This window comes from Triturus cristatus, chromosome 6 (genome assembly GCF_964204655.1).
Source record: "Triturus cristatus chromosome 6, aTriCri1.1, whole genome shotgun sequence".
NCBI lineage: Eukaryota > Metazoa > Chordata > Amphibia > Caudata > Salamandridae > Triturus > Triturus cristatus.
In genome coordinates, this window is record NC_140589.1 from 1,914,441,498 (window position 1) to 1,914,457,720 (window position 16,223).

General features: G+C 43.8%; 1 protein-coding gene and 1 long non-coding RNA gene across 2 annotated transcripts in view; one reads left to right on the forward strand and one right to left on the reverse strand.

Moving 5' to 3' along the window:
• LOC146822443 (NACHT, LRR and PYD domains-containing protein 12-like) overlaps window positions 1-16,223 on the forward strand; it is a 341,354-nt gene that overhangs the window by 115,578 nt on the left and 209,553 nt on the right. The window contains exon 4 of the mRNA XM_085613551.1: window positions 8,308-10,012. Within this exon, the coding sequence (XP_085469677.1) occupies window positions 8,308-10,012 (1,705 nt within the window). The remainder of the gene's footprint in view (window positions 1-8,307; window positions 10,013-16,223) is intronic.
• The window catches only part of LOC146822444 (uncharacterized), a 79,930-nt gene that overhangs the window by 48,735 nt on the left and 14,972 nt on the right, over window positions 1-16,223 (reverse strand). The window contains exon 2 of the long non-coding RNA XR_014963306.1: window positions 4,936-5,051. This is a non-coding gene — a long non-coding RNA (uncharacterized LOC146822444). The remainder of the gene's footprint in view (window positions 1-4,935; window positions 5,052-16,223) is intronic.

The following is a 16,223-nucleotide window of genomic DNA, read 5'->3' on the forward strand; positions in this document are numbered from 1 at the left end:
ATGTTTACCAGAGTTTATGCCAGCGTGAGTGGACATAGGGCGGTAAGTTACCTCTGCCAGGCCAGGAGGTTGCACTAGTCTTACAGGACATTTGCCGCCGCTCCTGAGGGGTGGGAGACTTGGGTAGACAATTCGTTTGAGCCAACGTGACTTTAGCACAGAACAAAAATGGGTAGAAGATGCCTTTTTTAGAACAAGTGGTTCAACGTCTCGTAAGGGGCAGAAAGCGCTATATAAACTCTTAATACGTTGCATTTTAATGCAGACTGCACGGGCACAGTATCAGTTTTAGCTGTGTGGCATTACTCACTCTTGGAAAATTGTCTCAGTTTTTGACTCTCATCCTCCTTGCGCCCAAATCTCCCAGTAAGTGTCAGTGGGACGGTGAGGGGTCTCACCGGGTGGTTGACGGAGTCCTCTTTTAAGTTCAATGAAATTTTATTAAGGAATGAAAAAGGAATAATCAATACACAATATCAGCTATAAAAGGGAGGGAGGAAGGAGGGAGGGAAGAAAAAGGGGGGGGGGGAGGGTTTACATATGCAAAATGTAAAAGATAAGAAAGCTACAATGAAACAGTAATCATGGGCATTAGAAAAGAATCATAAAGGCATAACCGTTATAATTTAAACAACAAATCTTAGAAGAATAGAAACAAAACAATATGCTAGAAAAACGTGAATGTGAAAAGGGTATCATGGAGGTTTAGAAACTTCTTGTTGAACAGGCATTGGACTAAAAGAACGAGCAGCACAGTGATTTAAATACAGCGTAACGGGAAGCCATAGGTCTGCACGTTTAGCTGCTAAGTGAACAGGAAAAACAAAGGCATTATCAAGTCTATGGTTGTGGCAGACATTATACCACCACGCTTTGAGGGAAACATTGGATGCATTTTTCCAGTTAACAGTAATTTGTTGAAAAGCTACAGCCAATAATAAATCAACAATGCGGACATGCATATCTACATTTTCCCAGCAAGGAGATAAGCTACCTAAGAAGAGATGAGAGAGAGAAAAAGGAATACAAGTATGGAAAATAACATTAACTTGAGCCCACACCTGTAACCAAAAGTCGTGGACATGTTTACAAAGAAACAGCATGTGGAGTAAGGTAGCATTAGGGGTACCACACGACCAGCATACATCTGGGGTACTTGAAAGACGCTTATGTAGTGTAGATGGCGTAAGAAACAATCGGTTATAGATAAAAAATAAGGATTGTGTCAGGGAGGCCGCTCTGGAGGTTTTACGGAGTTTTGCCCAAATCTTATCCCATATCGATATCGGCCAACTTATTCCGAGATCTGATTCCCATTGATGTTCAACCTTGGATTTAGGTCTAGGCAACTCATGCGTGTGTGGGTATTTATAGATAAGAGATGCCTTGGGGGTGCTGCGTAAGAGAGAGTGGAGAGAGGTAGGGATGGGTGAAGCAAGGGGAGGCGAAGAGTTCGAGATCCGCTCATAAGTCTCAAGAACAGCAGCTTTGAGTAAAAGATACTTGGGGAGAAAGGATAAGGGTAGGCCAAAAGAAGAACAGAGATCAGAGAAAGAAAGAAAGGTGGGACCAGAAAAAAGTTGCGCGATCCAAATCAAACCTCGGGTTCTCCAAGATTTCCAGTAAAAGGGCTTACGACTAATTAAGAGATACTTATTATGCCAGATGGTGGAGGAGAGGAAATCATCAATGGTCAGAGGGGGATTAGGGGCAGCAGACAATAAGAGCTTAAGAGTGTACTTGTAGATAGGAGTGGGAAGCGAAGAGGGTTTACGAGAGAAAGCAAGATATTCTGTAAAAGAAAATGGAGACAAGAGATTGCGTTCAACCTTAACCCACAAAGGACAGGGAGAGGTGGGATCTTGCAGCCAGAGGGAAGCTTGACGTAACAAAAAGGCCTTCTGATATGCAGGAAAGTCAGGAAAGTTGACACCCCCCTCAGAAGCAGGGCGAATTAATCTGGCAAGAGACATTCTGGATTTTTTTGAGTTCCATAAAAATGAGGATAATATTGAGTTAAACTTTTTAAAGAATCGCGATGGGATCGATACTGGAATGTTGGACAATGTATAAAGAATAATGGGGGAAATCATCATTTTAATAGTCTCCAAGCGACCCCACCAGGACAGGTATAAAGGATGCCACCTTGCAGTGAGGTCCGCAATCTTTTGTGCGCATTTGGACATGCATAAAGAGACAGTATCTGGAATGGAAGAAGTGATATATAACCCCAGATATTTAATATGGGAGGGACACCAAGTAAACTGGGAGACACTAAATTCTTGTTTGAAAGTGAATTTAGTCAAGGGTAGGATCTCACATTTATCATGATTAAGCTTATATCCGGAAATGGAGGAATAATTTCGGTTTTCATCCAGAAAAGCGGGGATGGATTCTGCAGGATTGGAAAGAAAAAGTAAAATATCATCCGCATAAGCAGCGAGCTTAATTTGAGAGTCTGCAATCTGGAATCCATGGATAGCGGGATTCTGACGTAATTTGGACAGAAAAGGTTCTAAAGCGAGGTTGAAAAGAAAGGGGGAAAGGGGGCAACCCTGACGGACGCCCCTGCCTAAATCAAAATAAGAAGAGATTTAACCATTTGCAAATACTGCAGCTCTGGGGTGTGAGTACAGAAGGGAGACTAAAGAAATAAATCTAGGTCCAAAGCCAAACCAAGTGAGGGTGTGAAAAAGGTAGCGCCATTCGACTCGATCAAACGCCTTTTCGGCGTCAAGGGCTACTGCTGCAAGGGAATGCTGACAGCGGGAAGATTTTGACAATATATTAAATAGGAGTCTGGTGTTGTCCGTAATATGTCGGCCTTTGACAAATCCGGACTGCTCTTCACCCAGAAGATCAGGGAGAAGGTGGTCCAGTTGAATCGCCAATGCTTTAGCGAAAAGCTTGTAGTCAATATTGACTAAGGATATAGGCCTATAACTTTTGCAATACTTAACGTCCTTCCCAGGTTTGGGTATCAAACAAATATGAGCATCTGAAAACGTCCCTGAGGAAGCGCCTTGGACAATAAAAGTGTGAAGAAGGGAATGCAATCGTGGAATCAATAACTTAGAAAAATGAAGGTAAAATTCAACGGTAAACCCGTCTGGGCCAGGAGCCTTGTTGAGTTTGAGAAGTTGCAAAGCAATGAGCAATTCTTTTTGTGTAACGTCAGATTCTAAGGAAGAGAGGTCAAGGGGGAAATTGGCTGGTGTTTGGATGGTAGAGAAAAAGCGGGCAAGGGAACTAGGAGAGGGTTGAGTCCCAGGTGTGTACAAAGTCTCATAGAAACGTGAAAACTCAGCAAGAATGTCAGCATCTACATGTTTCAAATTTTCATCAGAGTCAAAAATAGATTCAATATTTAACTTATTATGCTTAATCTTCAAATAGTTAGCTAAGAGCTTCCCTGCTTTGTTCCTACCCCCATAAAATTTAGCAGTCGAATTCAGCAGGTACAGGGAGGCATCTTCTGTAGATTTCTCATTAAATTTCATTTTTGCTGCAACAAGGGCCGTCAAGCTATCAGCAGAGTGGGATGTGAAATAGGCATGTTCCAATCTCTTAATATCTGAAAGGAGACTTTTGGTGGACCTTCAAGCAGTTTTGCGTTTGTTTGCAACGTAACTAATGATAAAGTCACGCGCCGCTGCTTTAAAGGCATCCCCAATAGTATGCTCCGGGAGGGCGGCGTTATCGTTAATCGAGAAAAAATCAACAAAAAAGGAGGTGAAGGTAGCTGTAAACTTGGAATCGGCAAGGAGGGAATTATTAAAACGCCATCTTCTGGGACCAACAATCTTAGGGAATACATCGACATATGTGAGAACAGGAGCATGATCTGAAAGCAGTATCGGGCCAATCTCGGAGTGTAAAAGTGATTGGGCGAGATTATGGGAAACAAAAATGTAGTCTAATCGTGATTGGGAGCGGTGACAGGGAGAATAAAAAGTGTATTCCCGTAATTTTGGGTTACATAGGCGCCAAGAATCTACTAACTTATGTTGCGAAATAGCATGACTAAACAGCTTGTGGGCTTTGTTGGGAGTATAGGGGGTCTTAGATGTCCTATCAATAAAGGGATCTAGCGGTTGGTTACAATCTCCCGCCAGAATAAAATTGTGATCCATAACTTTAGTTAGAAGTGGAGAGAAACTGGCCCAAAAAGAGGGTTCACCCGTGGTTGGGCCATAAACATTAAGGAGAGAGATTGGAACACCCCTAAGTGATAGCTTGGCGTAGACGCATCTACCAGAAGCGTCAGATTCTTGGGTAAGGACCTGAAAGGGGAGAGATTTACGACAAAGAACTGCCACACCATTACGTTTACCGTCACCCTGTGAATAAAAGAGTTCGCCCACCCATCCACGTTTGAGTTTAACAGATTCTGTATCAATTAGATGCGTTTCTTGAAGGAATGCAATGTCAACGTTCAACTTGGCTAGGTGTGACAAAATCCTTTGACGCTTAATCGGAGAGTTAATACCCTTCACATTCCATGACAATACATTTAATGACATAATAATAATAATTCCACAAAAAGTGTGGAAAACATGAGTAGTGAATAAAAAACCCATAAAAAGAAGAAAAGATATAAAGAAAGAGGAGAAGATTGCATGAAAATGTTGAAGAGAAGGAAGAAAAGAGGGCAAATAAGAGCATACTTGTTATCAAGAAAGGACAAGTGTAGGGGAGGAGTACAAAAACTTAAGCAGAGAGTCAAAAGTAAGAAAACGGCGGAGAGACAAATGTGTGTAAGGAAACAAGGGATACATCTCTTACACAATCTAAAGGTTCCGATCAGAGGTAAGAAGACAAGATGGATACAAATGGACAAAAATGAGAACAAGGGAATAAAGAGTAGGAAGAGACAGAGGGAAAGAACGGTGGATGCACAGGAAAAACAATTGAAGGAGTAATGAAAAAACATACCTACAGAGGAAGGATGCGAGAAAGGGTGGGGGAGGGGAGGAACCACATGGGTGAGGTAGCACATCCACGAGCAACGAAGCAGGGACCGGGAGACACCAATGAACACGAAAAAATTCCTGTAAAGCGAAAAAGAAGAACAAGGAATTAAACCATGCTAGGGGATTATGATGAGATTATGACTAACAAATAGAACAGGGGACAGCATCATGCATATACAACAGAACATCGACAAAGTGGATATTTAAATAAACAGAAGAACTTAGGGTAACTGCAGTCCAACGAGGGACTTTGAACAAAAACAAGCTAGAGAGAGCCTTCAAATAGTCACATAAGCACTAGTCAACCAGGAGCAGAGGATGATGGTCCGGAAACATCCATGGTAGAGGATTTGTGCGCATTAATGAAGCTTTGTAAACGCACAGGATCTTCATAGGTTGTAGTCTTGTTGTTATAGGTAACCTTGAAAAAACATGGGTGATAAAGGCCATATCGTGCCCCCATCGCGCGCAGATCTTCTCTTAGGCTGAGAAACACCTTGCGACGATTGGCGGTGGCCTTAGCATAGTCCTGTGCAAAGAATAGGGATGAGCCGGACCAAGACAGATTCGGAGAAGATTTGGCCGCCGTCAAAACCATCAAGAGATCTAAGTATTCCAGAAAGTAGATGATGACCCCTCTGGGTCTCTGTGAGGGAGAAGCAGAAGAAGGTGGCCGACCCAGTCTGTGAGCACGCTGAATATTGAGAGCCTTATCCTGTGGCAAATGCAAGAGCTTGGGAAGGAACGTCTTGAAGAAAGTAATTGGGTCAGACCCTTCGAGTCCTTCAACTAGGCCATAAATACGAAGATTGTTGCGTCTGTTTCTGTTTTCCAACTGCTCTACTTGTTGTTGGAGATCTGAAACTTGAGATTTCAGGTTCGAGACAACAGAAGATGTTTCTTGGAACGACTGGACAGATTTTTCAATTGATGTAACCCTCGTCTCCATTTGCGACCAATTGTCCGTGAGAACCTGGAGCTTACTGTTTGTCTCTTCCATGAAAGGACGCAAGGATCTTATTTCTTCTAACAATAATTCCATGGATACTGGACCAGAATGCTTTGGAGGCGAGAGGGAGTCCGACTTAAGCCTCTTCGTGTTGGATTTAGAGTTATCCGGCGAGTGCCTGGAAGGATGCATTGGCGTAGCAGAGCCAGACAAATTAAGAGAATCTTCCAGTTGTGAAAGAGCAGAAAAAACCTTTGAATTCTTCAGAATCTGAGGTTTGAGTGGGCGAGATGAGTGCGACATTGACTTGAGTCTACCCATATGACAGAGCCGTGGAATGGTTGACTCGTTGAAGATCACAAAAAGCTAGACCAAAGAGAACTCAGGAGAAGACACAGCAGGCGTACGAGGGTGGTAAGTACGTCAGGCATAGAAAGCAACCATCTCCATAATACTCAGACGCAATCAATTGCCAGGGCTCATGGGGAAAGACAGAAGAACCAATTGTGATGGTATCGGGATGCTGTTAGTGTGGCATTGTTTTGCAGAATGTCAACATCACCTTTCGTAGTGCAAGGTGTTCTCAAGCAAAACGGCGAGATATGAAGCGAAATGGCTTCTAATGTACCTCACAGAAACCTACAACAACTAATAGCATTGATGATAAAGGAACAGCCAGTCGTGCAACCATGATGAAGGCATGAGAAGATCCCAGTAGGACGTTGATAATGTCACATCTTGAAAAAGGGCGCTTTGTGAAGGAACATTGTTAAAATACAGTATGCGTGACTAGTGCTCCGAATAAAAGACAGGCATTGCAAAAATCAGTGTAGAGGTGAAAAAAATAGTCATAAAAGTGAGTTATGGGCCACAAGGAATGTGTAATATCACAAATGGTGCGATTCGCAAAAATCTGCTGTTTGCGATCGCAAAATTAGCTTTTGCGATGCATCAAGGGTCAAGGCCTTTGCAGTTTGAGAATTCGCAATTAATTGCGAGTTCTCAAATTGTGATTGCATTTAAGGAATTACATTTTGCGATTTCTTAAATGCAATGCAAGAATCACTTTGAAATAGCGATTCGCTACTAGGGGTCGCAAATTACCATGAAGTTGAACTTCATGGTAAATTGCAAAAACTTTAAAAAATGCACTAAAGTACATTTTTCAAAGTTGAAGGTTACACACACACATGTCCTTGGAACATGTGTGTGCGCAACATTTGTGCACAGCTCAATTTCAGGGGTGCAACAGGGTGTCCTTTTGACACCCTTGTACCCTTGATATTGCATGCGCAATTTGCGAGTACCAATTGATACTTGCAAATTGTACATGCAATTTCCCATTCATTCCTATGGGTCTGTAGGCCCATAGGAATGAATGGGAAGCCATTCCTTATTTGCGAGTCGCAAATAAGGAATGTGTAGGAATCGCTACTTTCATAGCGATTCCTACATGCATAGGCTTTTGCGAGTCCTTGATTGCGATTCCTTCATTATCGCAATTAAGGACTCACAAAATCCTACTTTGATGCATGTGCCTGCACATGCTTTGCTGCAACATTTAGCACGCCATGCTTGCTTTCACTTTGCCAGCAGCCGGGACAATGGAGGCTGCTTCTTTGAATAGGTCTCGCATTTACAAGACTTTGAGCTATTGGCATTGTAAATGACAATGCCTTTTATTTAATGGTTAATTAGCAAAACAGATAAATAAAAAACATTGTCAATTACAATGCCAATAGCTTAAACTTTCGCAAATGCGAGACCGATTGCATTGCAAATGCTTGGTCCCTTTGGCTCTAGTATTTCCCTCTGCATGAAGGTTAGAGTGTTTCTATTCTCGCCTGTAGATCAATGAAAATACTGCTCTGTATCATTCTGGGGCACACGTGCCACAAATGTATTTCTGGACACACCTAAAATACGCATTGTCTTTTGTGGCCAAGAGCTGTATTTTCAAGGCTCAGGCTGGGCCTTTCTCCAATAGATGTTGAAGTGATGCCCCGGTTCATGGTTACTGAGCCCATCACATCCTGACCTGCTGATGTTCTCAGAATCCTCCTCATGGCTGCCGGCCTTTGGAGCTCTGTTTCATTGGGCACCAAAGGCTGAGAATGCGCTTCCTCCTACTCTGCCCCCTTGTGGAACCAGCCCAACAGAAAAGTCACTTAAAAACTGGATTTTTAAACTCTGACCTAGGATAGTTCTGCCTGTTATTTTCTGTCAGCTCTGTCATTGCTAGCTCCAGGAGTTCCTTTGGGGCAGCAGTTATTTCTTTGCAAATTTCTAAACACAACAAAACTGAAATATACTTCTGCAAGTTGCTTTGGTGATGGTGATTTTGATTTTCTGTCCATGAGATATTTACCATGTTCTGATTCTCAGATTACAGGGACAGATACATGAAGCATATTGTAGAGCGATACAGAGTGATAGAAGACAGGAACGCCCTGGTGGGTGAGACGGTCCCACTACAGAAAAGGTACACAAAGCTGCTGATTGTCCAGAATCATCGCAGCGAGCAGGAGCGTCAGCACGAGATCGTGTCAAGAGGCAGAAAGCACACTGAGATAATGGACGGCCTGGCCCACAAGCATTTTATTGGTTTAGATGCTCTCTTCGACTCCATGGAGGATGGGCACAGACCCAGGACCATAGTGCTGCAGGGTCCAGCGGGCATTGGGAAGACCATGACAGCCCAAAAACTCATGCTGGACTGGGCTCTAGGAGAGCTCTACCAGGGACTGTTTGATTATGTGTTCTACCTCAGCTGCAGAGAAATCAACCAAGTCAGATGCCACAAAAGTGTCATTGATCTGATTGCAGCCGGCTGCCTGGACAGGACGATACCAAGGAGCGCGCTGCTGGCTGATCCCAGCAAGATACTGTTCATCCTTGATGGGTTTGATGAGCTGAAGTTCTCTCTCGACTTGCAGGAGGACCAGCACTGCAGTGATCCGTGTCAGAAGAATCCTGTGGAAGTCACTCTGAGTAACCTGTTGAGAAGAAATATCCTGTCGCCGTGCTCCATGATCATCACCACACGCCCGGCGGCTCTGGAACGGCTCAGGGGGGACATAAAGGTCAAAGTTCACCTTTGTGCCGAGATAATGGGATTCAGGAAAGAGGACAGGAAGTCGTACTTCAATGCTTTCTTTGGCAATGATGAACAGGCATCACAAGCCCTTGCCGTGGTGGAAGACAATGACACCCTGTACACCATGTGCTTCCTCCCCATCGTCTGCTGGATCGTGTGCACTGTCACCAGGCAGCAGATGGAGAGAGGCCAGGACATTAAGAATTCTTCAAAGACCACAACATCGGTCTATTTGTACTTCTTGACTACTTTGCTGAGGGACCATAGTGGTGCTTCTGTACAGACCTTGCAAAGGAGCCTGAAGAAACTCTGCTCCCTGGCACTCAATGGCATCTTTGAGCAGAGAATCCTCTTCGATGAGGAGGACCTTAGACAATACGACCTCGAAGCGTCAGACATCCAGTCGCTGTTTCTCAATCAGGATATCTTTCAGCAAGACATTGGCGTCTGCACAGCCTACAGCTTCATCCACCTCAGCTTTCAGGAGTTTTTTGCAGCCATGTTCTACATCCTTGACTTGGATGTGGGCTCACCAAACCCTCAGAGAGATTTAAAGCATTTATTGAAGGAATATAGTGAGCAGACAAAGGGCCATTTAATGCTAACAGTGCGATTCTTATTTGGGCTGATCAACAAAGACCGATTGCGTCAAGAGGAGAAAGTCCTAGGGTGTAAAATATCCCCCAGGACCAGAGCTGAGCTGATAGTGTGGCTTCAAGAGCCAAAAAAGGAAAGACTGCTACTGGATGTTTTCCACTGCTTGCATGAGACTCAAGATGAAGAGATTACTTCCAGGGCCATGGATAATATTCAGAAAATCAAAATGGACAATTCTGAAGGAAGTTACAGTTATACAATGGTCGATTTCAAAGCACTTTCATTCTGCTTAAAGCATTGCCAAGGAGAAAAGACTCTCGAAATGTCGAAGGTACACTTCGGACCAAACGCTCAGGAAATCATGAGGCCTGGGATGATAAATTGCTCTACTCTCAGGTATGTGCCTCTGTACATTAACCATGAATGTGTTATTTTTAGGTATGTGGCTACGTGTTAAATGTAAATGTTCCATCTATGTAGTATTTGTGTACCACCCTCCTAGCCAAAGTGGGGGGGCGGTACAGAGTCAAAGCCAGGGATACAGTCAACATGTGATTGGAAAGGGAGCTGGTTTCTTGTTATGACATCATGATGTTGTGATCTTCAAAGAGGTTTAAATAGTCGATCATGATATTAGTTTATGTGCAGATGGCTAATTTAAAGATAATATCTTGGAACGTAAATGGCCTGCGTACTAAACCTAGGGCCAGAAAAATACTTCAAAATCTTCGGGATTCAGAGGCACAGATTATTATCCTGCAAGAGACGCATCTGGTTCAGGATGAAATGGATACGTTAGTTAAGGAGAATAAGTGGATTGACTTTTCAATTTCTACTTCTCAGTCTTTGACTTGTAGAGGGGTTTCACTTATCTTTAAAAAACAACTTAGGGCTAAAGTGTTAGATTTTAAGGTTGACCCAGCGGGTAGATGGGTTATTGCCTCCCTGTCTATTTTGGGTAGTCAGTTTACTATTGTGGGGTATTATGGTCCTAATCAGGACGATCCGTCATCTTTGGAGGTAATTTTTTCCCACCTTTTGTCCTTCCCAGAGCCTGTAATTTTTGCAGGTGATTTTAATATTGTCCTAGACCCCACTCTTGATAAATCGCATAATAGTCGATCTCGAATTCCATCAAAATCTAGATCCTTTTTGCTTAATGAAATGAAGCAATATGGTTATGTGGACATTTGGAGGTTAAGGGCAGGTGAACAGCTGGGTATCTCTTATAGGAATCAAAAATATCGCCACCAATCCAGAATAGACTTTGTATTAATCAGCCATACATTAGTAGATTCTGTTAAAGATGTTAAATACCTCCCATTACATCTATCAGACCACTCTGCAGTAACCATGGAGCTTATTTCGATGCTAAGTTTGTCGGCTAGAAGTTGGTCCTTTGATCGCTCCTTACTTTCTCACCCAGACGATGTTCTTTTTTTTAAGTCTGAGGTGAGTCACTTTTTAACAACAAATGTAGGATCGGCAAGCACCGGAGTGGTGTGGGACTCTCTTAAAGCTTTCGTGAGAGGCCTTATTACAAACAAAATGGTTTACAGGAGGAGGCAATACAAGGAGGCAGTGACATCAGTGGAAGCAAACATCGCTAAGACTCAGTTAGAACTAGACGCTGATTCCATTACATCAGGGGATCGCTCTCTTTTGTCTGGAAGATTAATTTCTTTAAAAGGCCACCTTGCTTCTATCTTAAATCAGCGGATACAAGAAAGATGGGAGGCCAGTAAGCTCGCACATTTCCAGTATGGAGAAGGAGCAGGGAAGCTATTGGCATGGAAAGCCAAAACAGACCAAGTTCGTAATAACATCGAGGTGATTAATGTCAAAGGCTCCCCACTCACCCGGGATGACTATATTAGATCCGCCTTCAGAGAATTTTTTCAAAATATCTACTGTGAGGATAAGAACATCAGTCCAGTTAGTATTAAAGATTGGCTCAGTAAGATCACACTACCAGCACTTTCTGATGAGCAAAGTGAGAGGTTGGATAGTGTAATCTCGGAGGAGGAAGTTATCAAGGCTATACATAATGCCAAAAAGGGGAAGGCGTCCGGTACAGACGGCCTACCGGCTGAAATTTATAAAGTCCTGGAGCAGGAACTTGTCTCCTTCTTGGTACTATTGTTTAACGATATTTTACTGGATGGTGGTCGGCCCCCTACATCATGGGACAGTGCGTCTATTACTGTAATCCTAAAACCAGGGAAACCGTCTACTGCATGTGGTTCCTATAGGCCAATCTCCATACTAAATGTCGATTTTAAAATATTTGCCTCAATTCTGGCCAATAGATTAGCTCTTGTTGCCCACAATATCTTACACCCGGATCAGAAAGGGTTTGTCAGGGGGCGACAGCTATATGAATTAACTTTTGATTTAATAGGGGCTATCGACTTGGCAGTTCTGGAGTCTCTCCCCCTGGCGGTTCTTACCTTGGATGCCCCCAAGGCCTTCGACAGAGTTAATTGGTTGTATCTGTCGGAGGCCTTGGCAAAGTTCAATGTGGGAGCAGGGTTTCGCCGGACAATCAGTCTACTATATCAGAACCCAAGTGCCTGTGTACTGATTAATGGCATCTTGTCTGACCCCTTTAACATCGAGGGGTACGCGACAGGGCTGCCCCCTTTCCCCACTTCTTTTCGATCTATACGTTGAACCATTCGCTCAAAATTTAAGGGATAATGTTGACATCAAGGCGTTCGCGTACAGGGGTTGGGAAAGGAAAGTGGCCCTGTACGCTGATGATATCCTCATTTTCACCTCTGATGCCCGTACGGCTCTCCCGGAAATAGTTAAGCTAGCCTCGGAATTTGGGGTAGTGTCCGGGTACGAGATCAACGCTTCAAAAACCGAGATGTTGACCTGGGGTATGGATAAGAGCTTTTGTATCTCGGGTATTCAGCCAGGAAATAAATTGAGATACCTGGGCCTCGATATTGTGGAAAATATAGATCAGATAGTAAATATCAATTTTTCCAAGGTAGCCAAGGACTGCCGTAAGTTGCTTCAGTCTTGGTCCCATCTTCCATTGTCTTTATTAGGAAGGGCTAACTTGGTTAAGATGGCTGTTTTGCCAAAGATTTCCTTTCTTTTCAACACTATCCCTCTGTACTTTGATCTAAACCCTATTAAAACTTTTCAGGCCGAGATTAACACTTTTATCTGGAATAAACATCTTCCAAGAATTTCGTGGAAAAAGTTGAGGAGGCGCAGGGAAAAGGGGGGGCTGGCTGCCCCGGACATCCAGGTCTATGCCTGGGCGTTCCAGTTATCTCATGCCAGGGTGTTGTTAAAAAAATCATTAGAGTATGGGGTGGGAACTCTATACACCACTCTGCTTAGGGGAGAAGGGGTTAGCCAGTCTGGGTTCCTACTGAAATTCGGAGATCCCAAGTTCTTTAAAAAAATTAAATTGAAAATTCTTTTGGGAATGGCAAGGACTTGGGCCCAGGTTTCAAAATCCATTAAAATAGGGTACTATAGCTGTAGAACTCCCTTATGGGATCTCCCCGATAATCCACCCTGGTTGGGAGACTCACTTGCAGTACCTATTAGAGAGGCAGGGGTGGAGGTCTGGGGTGATCTATTTGTTGAGGGGGAACTGCTCTCCTGGGAGTGTTTGAGTAGAAAGATTGGCCCTGGCCTAGCTAGGCTAAAATATCTGCAGATGTCCAGCTGGTCTCGCTCCTATTCTGCACAGCCCTCTCGAAAAAATAAATTTCCAGTAGGTGGTTATAGTACCCTTATTACTTTGTTAATTGATAGACCCCCTGCTAAGAAGGAGATCTCGTCCTGGTACAATCTGATTTTGGATGAGATGGACGGAGTATTTATGCTTCCAGATGAACTCTGGGGGGCTGATATACGTAATACTGATTTGCAAGAGTTATGGAGAACATCTTGTAGACTGCTGTGGGATGTGGTGAAACCGGCGTGGTTGCGTAGGAACCACATCTTTACTATTCACAGAGCATATTATTCCCCCCTTCGACTTTCTAAATTTACTCAGGGGAATATGGTGGTGTGTGCTAGATGTGGACTCCTAGCAGCCTCTGACATTCACATGTTTTATGAATGTCCCCTTCTGTCCCAGTTTTGGGAAGCCATTTGTAAGATCCTGTTGTCTTCAATAGACTCCAAAATAACTGTACATCCCCAGTTGGTGATTTTCGGAATCTTAGAGGGGGTCTCCAGCTCTGCGAAGAAGCTAGTATTTTACGCTATACTACTGGCTAGAAGAGAGATATGCAGAAAGTGGAAGGACCCTTTACCTCCTTCTATCAATGTTTGGTACGCCTCTGCCCTGCATGTTTCTAAGTTTCATTTGGCTAGAGCTGGGAATCCAGACAAAAGATTATTTTGGCACCTTCTTAAATGGGATCAGTGAGACTCTGGTTTTTTTTTTTTTTTCCCCCAGGTCCAATGATTAAGCCATCTATCCCACTGCTTGGTATAAGCGGTGTTCTGATTCCTTTTTCAGCACTTAGCTCACCCTGGCTGAACTCCTGAGGTTATGGTATGGCGATCGCTGGTATGTCAAGCTCTATTGCTGTGGGACGAGGCCCCGGTTCCATGACTATCCCTCCCAGTTGGTATGAACTGTGACAGCATATTGCTTGTAAGCCTATTGATTGCGCATATAGAACCTTGGTGGCATATGAGGAAAAAAAAAAAAAAAAGATATTAGTTTATGTGCTCTTCATTGAGGTATGCGCCTCTGTGTTTTAAACCTACAGACTCTACATTCAGGTTTGTGCCTCTTGGTGTTAAACATACAAACTCTACATTCAGGTTTGTGCCTCTGTGTTAAACCTACAGACTCTACATTCAGGTTTGTGCCTTTGTGTTAAACCTACAGACTCTACATTCAGGTTTGTGCCTCTTTGTGTTAAACCTACAGACTCTACATTCAGGTTTGTGCCTCTTTGTGTTAAACCTACAGACTCTACATTCAGGTTTGTGCCTCTTTGTGTTAAACCACAGATCTACATCCAGGTTTGTGCCTCTTTGTGTTAAACCTACAGACTCTACATTCAGGTGTGTGCCTCTTTGTGTTAAACCTACAGACTCTACATTCAGGTTTGTGCCTCTTTGTGTTAAACCTACAGACTCTACATTCAGGTTTGTGCCTCTTTGTGTTAAACCTACAGACTCTACATTCAGGTTTGTGCCTCTTTGTGTTAAACCACAGATCTACATCCAGGTTTGTGCCTCTTTGTGTTAAACCTACAGACTCTACATTCAGGTGTGTGCCTCTTTGTGTTAAACATACAGACTCTACATTCAGGTTTGTGCCTCTTTGTGTTAAACCACAGATCTACATCCAGGTTTGTGCCTCTGTGTTAAACGTACAGAATCTACATCCAGGTTTGTGCCTCTTTGTGTTAAACCTACAGACTCTACATTCAGGTGTGTGCCTCTTTGTGTTAAACCTTCAGACTCTACATTCAGGTTTGTGCTTCTTTGTGTTAAACCTACAGACCCTACATTCATGTTTGTGCCTCTTTGTGTTAAACCTAAGGACCCTACATTCATGTTTGTGCCTCTTTGTGTTAAACCCACAGACTCTACATTCAGGTTTGCGTCTCTTTGTGATAAACCTACAGACAGAACACCTGAAATTTGCACTTTTACTGTGGGAGAACCTCATAATCTGGGACTCATCCACAGTAAACTCATGATAAAATGGACTACATGAGGTTTCCACAGGTGTCCACCTTGTGAGATAAGGCCGCTGCGCGGCATCCAGGGTAAAGGGGCCAGGACTGGTTACATGTGGACACGTGTGTGCACCCATTTAAAGGCTGTTGTGCGCAGCCCAGGAGCTTTGTACAGATAGAATGGAGTAGAAGCAACTAATGCAGATGTGGGTGGTAACCTGGAATAGTCCTTATTGTGGGGAGACACATGTAAGAGATAGTCAGTGTGCTTAACTGGTTCACTGTCAGAACACTCCATTATAGTCCTTTTGAGAAGGAGACCACATGGGGTAGTTTCAGTTCCCTTGGGCCTACAAACTCCAGACTCACACAAAAGTGCGCTGTAAGTTGTGTGACAAGAATCATTCTGTTATGTCCAAAGGCATATCTGCACTGCTTATGGGTCATCCAGAAATGTTATATTCATCTGGCTCAGAACCAGAGCCCCAGGCTGGTGTGACCCTGCCAGGCTGGAATAATTACCTTCCTCCCCAAGCTGTAGTATGAGAGGACTAGCCCTTCACTCCAAGTGTTCCCAAGGGCGGAGGTCTTCTCTCCAGGAGGGAGAGATGGGGTGAAGCTGCAGGGCATCAATCAGCAGCTGTCACCCGGTGCCAGGCACCAGGCCTTCTCCAGGTCCGGGCCGTGAAGTCCGCAGGGGGGGAAGGGAGCTTTTCCGAGACCATCTGGCATGAGACCCCTGGACGACACCATCTTGCAGTATCTCAGAGGCCTGTGCAGGAAGGAGGGATCAGGTGCTGAGGGGTGATGTGTCACTGCAGGATAGGGCACAAGTGCATTCCTGCCAGCCCCCTCAATTTTCTCTTAGAAGATCTTATACAGGAAGAGGAGCACTCCCTGGGGTGTGGTTTTGCTGAAGAAGACTGGTG